General features: G+C 38.0%; 1 protein-coding gene across 2 annotated transcripts; it reads right to left on the bottom strand.

Moving 5' to 3' along the window:
* Window positions 1–2,282: 2,282 nt before the first annotated feature.
* LOC102711441 (AP-1 complex subunit gamma-2-like) lies at window positions 2,283–12,599 on the bottom strand. Of its 2 annotated transcripts, none has more exons than XM_006656623.3 (19): window positions 12,357–12,599; window positions 11,938–12,240; window positions 11,673–11,814; window positions 11,064–11,237; window positions 9,938–10,117; window positions 9,455–9,609; window positions 9,177–9,267; window positions 8,590–8,753; window positions 7,286–7,340; window positions 7,063–7,185; window positions 6,874–6,969; window positions 5,830–5,957; window positions 5,118–5,222; window positions 4,747–5,036; window positions 4,393–4,500; window positions 4,239–4,316; window positions 3,980–4,152; window positions 3,379–3,483; window positions 2,283–2,716 (listed from the first exon to the last, which is right to left on the bottom strand). In XM_006656623.3, the coding sequence occupies exons 1-19, from the start codon at window positions 12,398–12,400 to the stop codon at window positions 2,621–2,623; spliced, it is 2,610 nt and encodes an 869-aa protein (XP_006656686.2). In that variant the 5' UTR covers window positions 12,401–12,599; the 3' UTR covers window positions 2,283–2,620. The 2 variants fall into 2 exon arrangements, with proteins under 2 accessions (XP_006656686.2, XP_015694185.1); XM_015838699.2 differs by having other exon boundaries at window positions 4,239–4,313; window positions 12,357–12,598.
* Between the last annotated feature and the right edge of the window lie 1,065 nt (window positions 12,600–13,664).

Raw genomic sequence — 13,664 nt, 5'->3', positions numbered from 1 at the left:
ATCATCCCACCCCGAATCTGGCTAGAATATTCCCTCCTAGGTCCGACCCACTCCTTCCGACTCCCAAACCAAACAAAGGCAAAACCAGATTGGTTCCATCTCAACCCATGAAATTTTCCCAACCAAACACATCCTAAGGTGGCTCCTTCGCTTCTGTACAAGGCAGAGTTTATCGCCTGCAACTGCTGCTTGCACGTGACAAAGCTGGTCCTAAGTGAGTGTGGTTATGTGTCTTTATCCGCTATTAAATGAAACATTAATTAGTAGTACTAATCTCGTGATGGTGCTGACTGCTGAGGGCGTGTGCTCTCCCAGGTCTAAAATGGGAGAAAAAGTTTGGCAGGTTGCATAGAAAAACTGGCCGGTCTCATATTTTTACTTATGTTTTATTTACAAGCTAAAATTTGATTATTTTTTTCACCTTAAATTCTGAGTTGATTTAAAAAAATTCATCATAATTTATTTTTCAGTATTTCCTTTTAGATCGCTAATATCACATACATAAAAGTTTTATCCCAAATTATTTCTTTTTAAATAAACGTTGGGCTCTTTCTCGGAAAAAAAAAACAAACTATGACCTCCGCAACTTGTCGAGCGTTTGCGATCATGGCAATCCTGCTGAGAGGACATGTTTTAGACAGAATGGGTAACGATCTCAGTTTTTAAAAGTAGAGGGTAACTAATCTTTGGAGCACACGAGTTTTATGGATTCTGATTTCTGAAAAGCATTTTAAAGGGTAAAATACGTTGGTTATACTTAGACTTATCGTGGTATATCATCTAGGTACCTAAAGTTAGAAAATATAGATCTACATCCTATACCTATTAAAGTATGTCATCAAGGTCCAAAGCACTTGCCATCTAGGTCCAAACCCATCACATGCCTCTTTAGGTGCTTGACACTTCAGGTTCTCAATATCAATAAAACTCAGAAGGTACATGGCAACTCCACAAAGGCATTGTATTAAAGAGGTATGTGACGTTTTAGGGCTAATTTGACGCATATATGACTGAAATAAGATTAAAAAACAAAAGAATAGGAAAAAAATAGAATAGACCACAGAAAAAACATACGAATCAAAGGAGAGGGGTGGACTCAACGTAAATTTTCTAAAGGGTTTAAAGCTCTGGTTAACTATTCTCCAAAATCACATGCACTGTGTCCTAAACTACAATGAGAGAACCTTAAAGTCAACTCAATTGTAAGATTGGAAATTTAAATTTTAACCTCTAAACATAAACAACAGCGAAAAGATAAGATAACAGCAAAAAGATAAGATAAGTATGTAAGAGAGTAACATCGTTGAAGGACTTTTAGTTTGCTCTGGAAGTCTTCAATTCCATAGGATGCATGAAAATCTATGCTGGCTGATCACTAGAGAGTGGCAACTGAAATTTTGATATTTTGGTCCTTTTATAAAACTTATTTTACAAATAGACTCATAAAAAACTTATTGTACAAATGAACCTTTTTGACCGCACCAACGTCATTAGCGTCAGTGTAGCGCCAATGACATTGGCGCCATCCTCCTGACACACGAACATAACATCATCATTTGGAGGACAGCGCTAATTTCATTAGCACACGACGTCAATGACGTTGGCGCGGTTAAAAAGGTCTATTTTATACAATAAGCTTTTTCATAAGTCTATTTGTAAAATAAGTTTTTAAAAAGAATCAAAATATGAAAATTGCAGGAGTGGCGATGACCAAAGAGACACTGATGCACACGACACAGCACAAGGGCACCCCCGTCAATCAGGCAGGCATGGGGGCAAAGCAAGGTGCCAAATGACAATAAAGGATCCTTTCTGAAATCTGAAGTCCCGCTATTAGTACCAGAGCAGTGGAAGCAACTATTCAGGGATGGTGCTGATGCTGAGGCACCGGTGGATGATCATGGACAAGGCATCAGCTTTCACAGCATGTACCCAGATGTCCAGAAGACTCGAGTGCTTACCAGGTCATATTTTGTCGAGCACCTCCACAGAAAGCAAACTCCGATTCATGATGAGTTTCTGTGATAGTTTAACAGAGTTCTTGTTCAAAGATTTCCACTTGCATTGCATCTGGGGCTAGTTAACAGAGTCTTCATTCCACATATCCTATCAAGAAATAAACGACAAGTTGCACTCCAATAGTTGCATAATGGACAATCTGCCACTGGGTAAACCATAGATGGATTGGTGCTCTTTTGTGCACAGCATAAAAGCTATTCAGCAAAAAGATTTGTACTGTTCCCGCAATATGCCTGAGGGGTTCTACTATGGAGGAACATGTAATGTAAACCCAAAAAAACAAATAATTACATTGAAGAATATCATAATACAACACATTTCCTTGCTGCCTGAAATGAAGGGGAGGCTGAAAGTTTTAGTTATCCTCAAGTAATATACAGCAACATATGAATACATTTTTCGCAAAACTGGTGATGTAGCATTAATTGCTGCCAGCTACTATACAATATAAAGGAAAATGAATGGCCAAAACCAGCTAGTCGTGTACATAACTCACTAGGAGGCAAGCAAAAGGAGAAGGGGCAGAAAAAAGAAAAGGAAAAACTCGCCTTTGCCTACAGCAGTTGGGAGAGCTATCACAACATTATAAATACAGGTCAAACTACAAGCCAGCAGGAAAATTGTTGATTTGCCCTTGCTCCAGCCTGTCCTCACCATTCACTTTGTAAGATATCCGCATACGCATCGCAAGAGGTTTCTGTGCAGTAAAATTCATAAACAGATGTTAGGAATCAAAAGTCCAGAAAGAATCCTAAGTTCTGTCTGTGTAAGGATGGTTGGACTGACAATGGAAGGTTTTAGTGGTGGACCATAAAATCCTAAGTTCTGTGCACTGGAATGTGCATAGATGACAAAACTAATTCCAGAGAGCAAGGGCAAAACAACTTTATCATACTCAATTTGAAGCATGGAAAGATGGTAATGTTACAATAAACAAATATTCATGGTGATTGTGCGAATCAGTAAAAAAACAGTCCTCATCCTGCAAACCTATGCATACAGCCAGTGCACCTAATAGTAATACTGTATTTTATATCCCATTATTTGATGCATGTATGGACCTTTAATCAGTAGATCTCTAGAAAAGGAGTGTTTACTTGGACATATGAAATATAACTAAACTACAAGTATCAATGACAGAAAGGCAAAAGGTAGCATAGACGTAGGAGTTGACAAAAGCAGGCAACCTTGGCACACGGATGAACGCTTAACTTATAATACTCAAACTTAACTACCAAGCTAAAATTGAATTAAATGGTTATATAGGCTCTTTCAAGCTTCTAAAGAACATTAAGTATTAATCAAAGAAACAAGAAATAGGTCATGATTGTTTCTGCAGAGCAGCTCTCTTATTGTTACCTGTCCATGTTGGTTATTTGTGACACTGAGGCTTTGTGTAACAGAATCATTTCCATTGGCAGGAAGAATGTTGCTGCTAGCTGGGTCCAAACGCAATTGGATAAACTGATATGCAAATTCAGGAGAGAAAAGGAGTATTAGCCTCGAGTATTTTGTATGTTTTACAAGTTACAACTACTAAAGCAAACTAAGAATTTGTCGGCATGATGGAATTTCAAAGTGAATAGCAAAAGCAACTAAAAATGTTACTCACTCCCTTCAAATTTGTAAATATTTTCTTACATATTTTAAATAAGTATCAAAGGAACCCAAAAGAAAACAGAGGCAAGTATCAGAAATCAGTCATTAAAATGATGCTTGAGTATATAGATAAAAGTAGTTATTTTAAAAATAAAATGGCCAGTACACAAAGTTTAAAACTCCTGCATAGATGGTTTTTGGTATTTCGAGCCAAATAATAACTATATAAGTCTTACAAGAAACCAAAACAATAAATAATAGTTGGCTCTTAGGTCCTAACTATTTTACTAAAAAAAAACATTGCTGGTCAGGGAGTATGAATGTCAGAGGTGATCACTAAACAACAATCTGACAGTAATACCTTTGGTACAGCTGCCTGAAAGATGAAATCCGTGAACGTATTAGATGTCAAATTTGTAAAACTAGCATGAATTGTAGTCTCCTGCAGTTTTCCAGGTTGCTTCTTAAAATTGAACGTGATCTTCAAAGTTGCACTCTGGAAAGCTGTGATCGATGGGTAAGCTGTATTTTCATCTGGTAAGCAAGTATAGCAATGGTCAATATAATAATGATTTAGTGTGCTCCATAGTGTCAGATAAAATAAGGCGATAGGAGCTGACCAGAAAGAGGGCTGCTTGAGGACAAACCATCAAGAAGATCCACAACTTGAGATGTAGCAGGTGCCAGTTTAGTCCCTGCTGAATGGTGGTAAGATAAGTAAGCCTGGATCATTAACACATGAAAATATGCAAATATTATCATGATAGCTTTTACCTTGACCAGGGGCGCCAAAGTTTGATAATGTTGGTGGGCCATTTTGTACAGGAGACCCGATAGATAGAAGATCCATCAGAATATCTGTGCTTGCAGATGGAGCGCCACCTTAACATAAACCAGAAACAAAATCATGAGCGTCGTACACCACAAACGGTACAATTGAAGATTCAATGTCATGATCCTAAGCCATCCAAAACAGAATAATGTACAGCTAAGTTTTCTCATCAAACACGTATTACTGACACTAATTAGTATCAATTGTGAGTATATGAACATTATTTTTTTTACTTTACTAGTTTCACTTATTAAACCAAATCTATATTAAATGAACAAAAATAGTAAGATCAAAACCTGCTGGAGATGTATCAGTCAATCCTATGCCCAAAAGATCCTGTAGAAAATCATTAGGTGCTGCAGCAGGGGCAGAAGTAGTCACAGGAGTATCATCCGAACTTAAATCAAGCAAATCAGCTAAAGGAGCTGCTGGTTGCTTTGCTACACCGTTTGGAAGCTTAAGTGAGCCTCCAGGAGTTGTTGCTGCAGCTAATTTATCTGATGATATAGTCGCTTGTGTAGAAGCAGCTCTCTTAACCAAGTAACTAGCTTCGTCTATTACAGGCATCCGCTCAAGTAAAGATGATCTGTTCATAAAACAGCATTATCAAGGTTAATCTTACAGAAACAAATATATTACCAAAGCAAAGGTAAAATCTGTGACTCACTTGATAGACTGATGCCTCTGTATGATGGAGCTGAATTCAATTGATCTTTGTTGTATCTCAAGCACAGTGTTTCCTTTATTCTGTGCAACTATTTCCTTTATCCTCCTGGCAATAAAATAAGAGCATGGTGACAAAATGCAAACTATCTTGAGATAGATATAAAAAAACTGCATAAATTAGATTTAAAAAAGTATTTGCAGAAAGTAATGCCGCAAAAAAAACTAACGGAAACTTCAAACAAAGGGATGATATGTTACCTTTGTTTTCCCAATACAATCAAAGTTGTATGATGCAAAAAATCATATTTGTATTCATGTAAACAAAGGGTAATTTCAATGAAAAGAGGATGTTATCCTCAAGTATGGCAATCACCTCATGAACATTGTAATTTTATTTTTATTAAGTTAATTAACAAGAAACCAATTCACACGAAATTGAGTGATCAGCAAAAAACAAATAAATATTCCCTTCTTAATTTGCTGTTAAATTACTTTTCTTTGTAGCAAGCTTGCATTACATAATAAGTAAGCACAGGCAGTTCATGCTAAAATATTAGGATGAAAATCAGAAAGGGGTGATCCTGTGGTAATATCCAGTCTCATTAACAAACCTCAGATCAATCAAGAACATGAAGCAGAATGACTGAAATAATCAAATTCCAATACCTGTGTAATCCATTTGGTAGTTCCAAAGTCAAGTTACGATAACTTACTCTGAAGTTGGTGGAAATCGAGAGGAAAGCTTTAATAGAGCTACCAGACACATAGCCCGAGTTGTCACATCTGCAGAGTATCGTTTCAGAGAGACTTCTACAGCATCCACAGCATCAGATTCTGTTACCTAAACAAGTTCACACATTGACAAAGCTGTTTTTACATTGTAAAAATGGAAAACACAGCTGCTAAATGAAATACATACTGAGAAGCACCAATATACACGGGAAAATCATTGAACTAACAAAATGACACATTTTGCAGTGAACCATCTACACAGACATGTGGACAAGTGGAAAATGTTGTCATGTAGTTTTTCCTTTTCACCATCATTATAGATAGTAGTAATTTGGTATTCCCTCCATCCCAATATGAAGCTATATCTATCACCCACCCTGTGTCCCAAAATGAAGCTATCTCTCCACCTACCTCATCATTTCAATCAATCACAACCATTCTCCATTTAATTCTCACATACATTCTCTGTTCAACCAATCGCAACATTTCTCTAATCATTCCTACTACCTCCGTCCCAAAATAAACCAATCTTTTACTTTTTACCTATAATTCTTGACTCTTCGTCTTATTTAAAAAAATTACGATTAATATTTTTGTTTTTATTAGATGATAAATCATGAATAGTACTTTACGTGTGACTAATTTATTTTAAATTTCTTGAAAAATTTTCAAATAAGACGGATGGTCAAACGCTGGACACGGGAACCAAAAGGTTGCCTTATTCTGGGACAGAGGGAGTACTTACCTACTTTCTTAATCCCTGTACCCACATGGAGGGAATAATTCCAAGTTGACTGTTACAAGAGGGTATTATGGGACACTTTTATTGAGTCCAAGAGTTATCACTTATCAGTACTAAAAATAGACCATGCCAAATTGAAAACATCACATGCCTGAAAAGAAAACTGCAGTAACGCATAATTCACTAATGCTATAAAAGCAAACTTATTATTGCATCCTGACTTCTTGGCAGAAGTATGCACTGTGCAGCAAATGAGAATGGCTTGCAAGAACTGTCAACTCACCGTAATTGGTTCCTCTATGTCAAGCATGCCAACATTGTTCACCAGCATTTCGCCATACTCACCAATGCACCATACAGACACCCTAACTAAACTTTCCTAAATAATTCAGTGTAGAAGAGATTCAGGCATGTTAGATAAGTTGCAATTCAATGGTATATGTCATAAAGAAGATTGCCTATTTCTCCATACCTGTTCACCACAAGCTATCAATGCCTTGTATAATGATCTCACTGAGTATCCTTGAAGTTCAGATGCATTGCTTATTAAGACTATAAGAGCATGCCACACATCATCCTTCACATAATTTCCAGCCTGAGGATTTATAAGGTTATAACAAAACTCAGACAACATGGATCTAATTGATTAACCAGTGCAAGAGAAAATATTCCCAGAGTTGTGCTTCTGTGCATACCAGAGATAAAACCTTGAACATCTGGTCTAAGTACCAAAGCTTATCTTGGGAAAACCTATTTGAAATGCTACATTGTTAATGTCCCATAAATCAACAGGAGATTGAAAGGCACAAATCAACAGGAGGCAAACAAAATGACTATACAAATATAATAAAGGGACAACACAGGTGAATGTTGAAAGATGAAATACTCATGTTAAAGCCAGTTAACTAAACCAGTGCAGAAGATACAAGGTAGTGTATTGAATGTCATGTTCATCTGACATGATAAATATCCTCCAGAGAGAACTTTGTGCAACTGTTTCCCTAGTTAGGTGAGAAGAAAGAGGACATGTAAAGAAAGGCCAGGAATGAAATGAAAAGAAAGCAACTATACCTTCTGACCCCCCCCCCCCCCCTTTCTACTTCCTTTTGCTCCACTTGGAGCAGGAGAAAATAATGTGCCATAAGGGAAGTTTTACCGTTAATCGCACAAGATGAGTATACTTTTTGTTGTCTGTTACATTTCGGAACGTTTACGGAATATGCGACTACAGGGTACACAGGACCTTTTGAAACATTTACAGAATATGCAACTAAGAGTTCTTACAACGGGCCCGTTTGGTAGGGCTCCAAGCTCCAACTCCAGTGGGAGCTAGAGAGCAGCTCAAAACTGTTTGGCTAGCTCCAGAACTCCCGAAAGAGAGGATATGGAATAGGTTGGCAATAATACCCTTGTGGCTTATGTTGTGTTCATGATACAAGCCATGTAATTCATTATTTTTCTTTTGGATATAATTTAATACTGATTTTTTTTAGAATTTGAGCAACATAATTGGATGGTTAAAAAATAATCAAAAAAATATATGACAAAATTACCGCATAATAGAAATGTTTAGTAATAATTTATAGTAGCATTGTCATCAAAACATAAAGGAAATGTCCATAAAATAATTTATAGTAGCATTCAACAAACTGAGGAAGAGAAAATATTACGGATAGGTGAGTGGCAATTTCATGTAATTACATTAAAAAAACTTGAGGGTAGTAGGTCTTTTTGGGTGAAGTGGAGCTGTGGTGAAGCAAAAACTCAGCTCTACCCCTGTAGTTCAATTTTTAGGAGTAGCTCTACTAACTCCGCTCCAAAAAAATTTAGAATTTATACCGTTTGGCACAACTCCGGCTCTAGGTAAGTTGAAGTTGGGAACTAGAATCGTGCCAAACGGGGCCAAAACTAATAAAAATGATGTCAAAAACTAAATTGACCATGAATCAAGTTGGCTGGAGAAAAGATAAGGAAGGGATTGTGTTATGTCAAGTCTTACTTTTCAACAATTGAGCATATCTTAGCTGTGAGGTCGTCCTTGAAATCCTGATCACTTACTTCAAGGTAATCAACAAGTTCCTTGGTCAAAGGCTTTGCATTTGCATCATTGACAAGTAGGTAAACAAGTTCAAGGGCCCTTTTGCGAATAGAGACATCTGCATCCTGGAAGAACATAAGTGGTTACAAATTATTGAAGTGCAAAAGAAAAGGAACAACATATCTGGTAAAATAAAGTGAAAGTGAATAGCATAGACACATAAATAGCGCAAACTGCCACAAACATAGAAATATGTTATTGCTATTGATTTTCTTTAAAATGAGGGAAATGAAACAATCATGCACTATGAAATCAAGCAGGAAAAAATTCTAATCCGCTAGGGGTAAACTTGAAGAAAAAAGATGGTTATGCACTTGTCACTAGTTATGATTAAAAGCTTCTTGAGAAATGAAGAAATGAACAGAGCATATTTTTGGAAGCTATCAAAGGTGAAAAGTGGAGACTGTCTCAATATTCATACATGAGCATCCTTTTACTTCCCTAGGGGAACGAGGATAAATCCGGAGCACATGAACTGGAGAAGTTACCTTGACACACTCTAATATTGTTGCCCTATGCCTCTGCACTGCTTGTGTATCTACCGCCATGGCCTTCATAAGCATATTCAGTGCAACATATCTGAAACCACAGTACGGACACTGAGTACTATATCCATCATATGAAGAACATTCTACTAGTAAAACAACTCAGTCATACAAATGTATACTTGTTACAAAAGAAAAGTACGATAAGCAGTAGTAGCTCAAAATTTAGAACAAGCTACAAGTTACTCCTTGGGTCACAAGCTTGAATATCTGTTGCCTACCTGATGTTATTATCACGGTTAGACAAGAATCTACCCAAGATATTGATTGCCAGCACACGTAAACCACTCGTAGCTTCAATGCCCATAATAGTCTCAACACATTCATATAAAATAGCATTTCCAGCATTCTTATTTGACTCAGTTTTTGTTGCAACCTGGAAATACAATATAAGTGTTAATAGTCCATTATAAGATACAAAGAGCACAGCTGCCAAAAAGCAGCCTATAAAAATTGTTCTATTAAAATATTAACTCAATAATAGTAAACATATTCATATCACTGGGTTTTAAATCCAGGTGTAACAATGCCCCTAGAACGACAAAAACAAACCAATCACACTGCAGACATTCAGTTTGATTTACAACACATTAATACTAATGCAATATATGCACATGTAGTCATCATGAACTATCTACAAAACGATGACAACAAATGTGATCTGCAGGGATCTATTGTATATAAAATAAAAATCAATAAGTCACCTGGGCGAGAATATCATTCACAAACTCACTGCAGTCTGCATCTCCTTGACCCAAAACTCGCATGAGTTTAAGAACTCTGATATGCAAGAACGGATCCGTAATGCCAGCTATGTCGTATTCAGGAGCATATGAACTATTGGACACGTCCCTCAGTATTCGGACCAAACCATCAAGGCAGTTCTGTAACACCAAAATTTTATCAGAACTATTGCTAAAAATGAGCACAGACGGTTGAAATGATTTACAGGTATCAGATACCAACGGAGTGTTGATGAACATACTGTGCAGCAGAACACAGAAAAATTTTGCTTCTTTAAATGAACATAGCATCAGTCAAGTGTCAATGATTCAATGGCTCAACGCATCACCAAGTGGATGAACAGGAGGAATTATGGCTGAGAACAGTAAACTCACAATTTGGAATACATAGGATGCTAAATAAGCAGGTTTAGACATGGATTGTTAGTCCGAAATGTTAGTAGTCTGATGGATTTGGAAATTCTATGGCAGTGGTTCCAACAATCAGCCTGAATGATTCATTTCATAGAAATAACAAACAGATAAAACTGCCAATGTCTGTGCATCCAACATTTGCCAAAATCATCTCTAGTCTTCCTTTCAACCAATAGGAAATTGGGGACTGTACTGCATACCCTTTAAACATCAATCATTGAGGCAACCACAGCACATAGGATTTTTTACAGAGATGAAAAGATATGCAGCAAGCATGTCAATACATCACCAGAAACCCTTTTATATACTATTTGTGCCTACGTATGAATGTTGAAAGTTCAAACATCATCGACGCCACATTAAGAGAGCAACAGATGGTGCAGCAAGACTATTCAACATTACGTATATGTTGATACAAGGCACTCAAAAGGTATAGTTTTCAAGTCAAAAATTTTGGACGTCAGGACAGTAAAGTGGCAGCTGGCAATAATTGGATATCAAGAATCTGGTATAGTTAGATTTTGTTGCAACGGCTTCACTGAAAAGGTATGTTTTAACATAAAAGGAGCCAATGAAATTAGTAATTTGTTACAGACTAACTTTGAGGATGAAACAGAAGGTATCGGCAGCATTTTCCAAGGAAAAAAATAACGGTTCCTAGGATGCACTGTACCTTCCTCAGGTACTCCAATGCCTCTTTGCTTGCTTTACAGAGTTCTGTGCAGAGCTGAACAGCAGATATTAGAACCCCGTGATGTTTTTCCTTCAGTAATGAAACAGCAGAACCCATGAAGTTTTCTGCCAAATCTGGGACCTTTCGTACAATCCTTATAGAGCATAAAGCAGCCTACAAAACAGCCAAATCTGTACAATTAGCATGATAATTCATAAAAAAGATTTCAGAACCAAAAAAACAAAGGCAAAACTTCTTTGCAGGGTGAAATGCTAGGGAAATAAAGGCTCAACATGTAATAACTAATAAGCTTTCAAAATACTGATAGTATTGACAATAACACCCCAAAAATGAAGAATAGTTGTCGAGTGCAAGTTGACCCATGCTAACTTACCCAGAGCATACGCTATGAGCTATTAGCCTACCACATTACATTTATATAGATTTACTAGTGCTAATAAACATGATTTCTGTGCAATTTAGATGGCTAGTGGTTCTTTCATCCATATAACTAGAATAATACTCCTGGAATGGCATATACTAGTATCATGGTAAAAGCAGATTTCAGTGGAAACTAACTAGAACATCGAGTCTAAAGTAAACAAATACCTTCTTCTTCGTATTTGGTTCCCTGCTTTGCAATAACCTCTCCACCTCAGGTGACAGATCACGCGCCATTTCAGCGGAACAAATGTTGCCAAGAGCACAGAGCGCAAGCCCCACAATGAACTGGTTCGAGTGGTTAAGATCTCTGTCCGCGTTAAGTACTACCAAGTGCTCAAACAAGAACATAGCATTCTAAGAAAATCAAAACAATATGCAGAAAGCCGCTGCAAACACCACGAGCATAAGGCATAGGCTGGTAGGAGGATACTGTTTGAGGGAGTTAGTGACGAGCATGAGGACCTCCTGCCGCTCGTCGAGCAGCAGCATGAGGCCGAGGTAACCGATGCGCTTCTCGGGGAACCCCGCGGCGGCGATGAGCTTGAGGCACTCCATCTGGCCGAAGTGGGTGGGGTACCCGAGCATGTGGATGAACATGAGCTTGGCCATGTTCCGGTGCCGGTAGTCGTGGTCCCCCTCGCTGATGGCCGCCCGTATCGCCGCGCACTCCCGCCGCACCACCGCCCGCTCCTCCGCCGCCGTCTTGCACGCGCGTATCGCCCGTATCATGTCCCTGCACCAGCATCAGCAGCACCAACCACGCGTCTCAGCACATGCCCTCACCGGATCTGAGAAGAGGAAGCGGAGAGGGGGAGGGCGGCGATCCGAGCCGAGGCGAGCGCTCCCAACCGGAGGCGGGTGCCGGAGGAGAAGGGGTTGATGGCGAGGTCCATGGCGAAGTCCTCGACGATCTTCTCGACGGAATCCAGCGCGAAGCGACGGGGGATCTCGTCGCCCCGGCGGCGGCGGCGACGGCCGGGTGGATCTGGGAGGAGGAGTGGACGCTGGCGATGGTGGTGGTGGTGGTGGGAATTGCGAAGAGGCCCCTCGCTGTCGCTCGCGTTGCGGGTTCGTGTTCTTTTTGTTCGAGGATTAGTTGCCGTTTTTGTGCAATTTGGGATCTGATCTCAATCTCACGGCGCTGACCTCACTCGCTGACAGGGTAATTTCAGCAGTGCAGTGCAGTGCTAATCAAAGTGGTTCTTTTTTCATTTTTGGCATTCTTAGTATGGTCTTTAGCATAAATATTTTGGGCTTTTGCAAATTTACCATTATTTTTTTCTAAATTACAAGAACGTCATTTAAATAATAGTTCTAATAGTATTTTTTAATTTTCTAGTGACAGTTTTATAATAACGTTTGAACCTTGGCAAATTTACAACTGTCTCAAAACTTTTCGTGCCATATTTCCTCCATCCAAACATTTCATCTTAATGTAAGTTATATTCTAATACTAGTTTTCCAATCCATTGCTTTTTATTTATTAATTTCCATCCATGCCCTTCAACTGGCTGCTCACTTCAAACACCATCACTTAGTAAGAGGTATAATTATTTCTTTTATTCTTAATCTTTCCAAATAAGAAAGATATTTTATATATGTGGACGGAGAAGTATGAACTTCCTTAGGTGGAAATTTGTAATTTGTAGTCGTAACTTGTGTGCACTAAATTTGTAGAGGTGTATGAACTTCATTGCGTGAAATTATATATTTATATTTTAATATAATTTATTATGCAGGGATAAAAATGGTCAAAATTGGTCTAACTCTAAGTTAGAATGGAAGGCATAAGACATGCAGTGGATTAATGGTGTCGTCGTCAAATTCAATCGGACATGATCACCCTCATTTGTAAAGCCAAAATTTAAATTTTCAGCCTTAAATTTGGAGTTGAATTAGGGTTTTTTATCACATTTTTTAGACTTTATTTTTATATCGCTAAGAACATGTATATAAAATTTGTATTCGCATGACATTTTCGTTTGCAAACATGCAGTTTGTCCTTTTTTCTGCAAAAGCCAAATATCACCCTAAAGTGTTGGCCCCTCCATGTTTTGTACTCGACTTCACTACTTATGTTTGGAATGCTGGACAAATATGCATGCTTTGTTATGGATAAAAATATATTATAATATATCATTGGTAAAATATGTTATC

This window comes from Oryza brachyantha, chromosome 6 (genome assembly GCF_000231095.2).
Source record: "Oryza brachyantha chromosome 6, ObraRS2, whole genome shotgun sequence".
NCBI classification, from domain to species: domain Eukaryota; kingdom Viridiplantae; phylum Streptophyta; class Magnoliopsida; order Poales; family Poaceae; genus Oryza; species Oryza brachyantha.
This window is presented reverse-complemented; position numbering and strand designations above follow the sequence as displayed.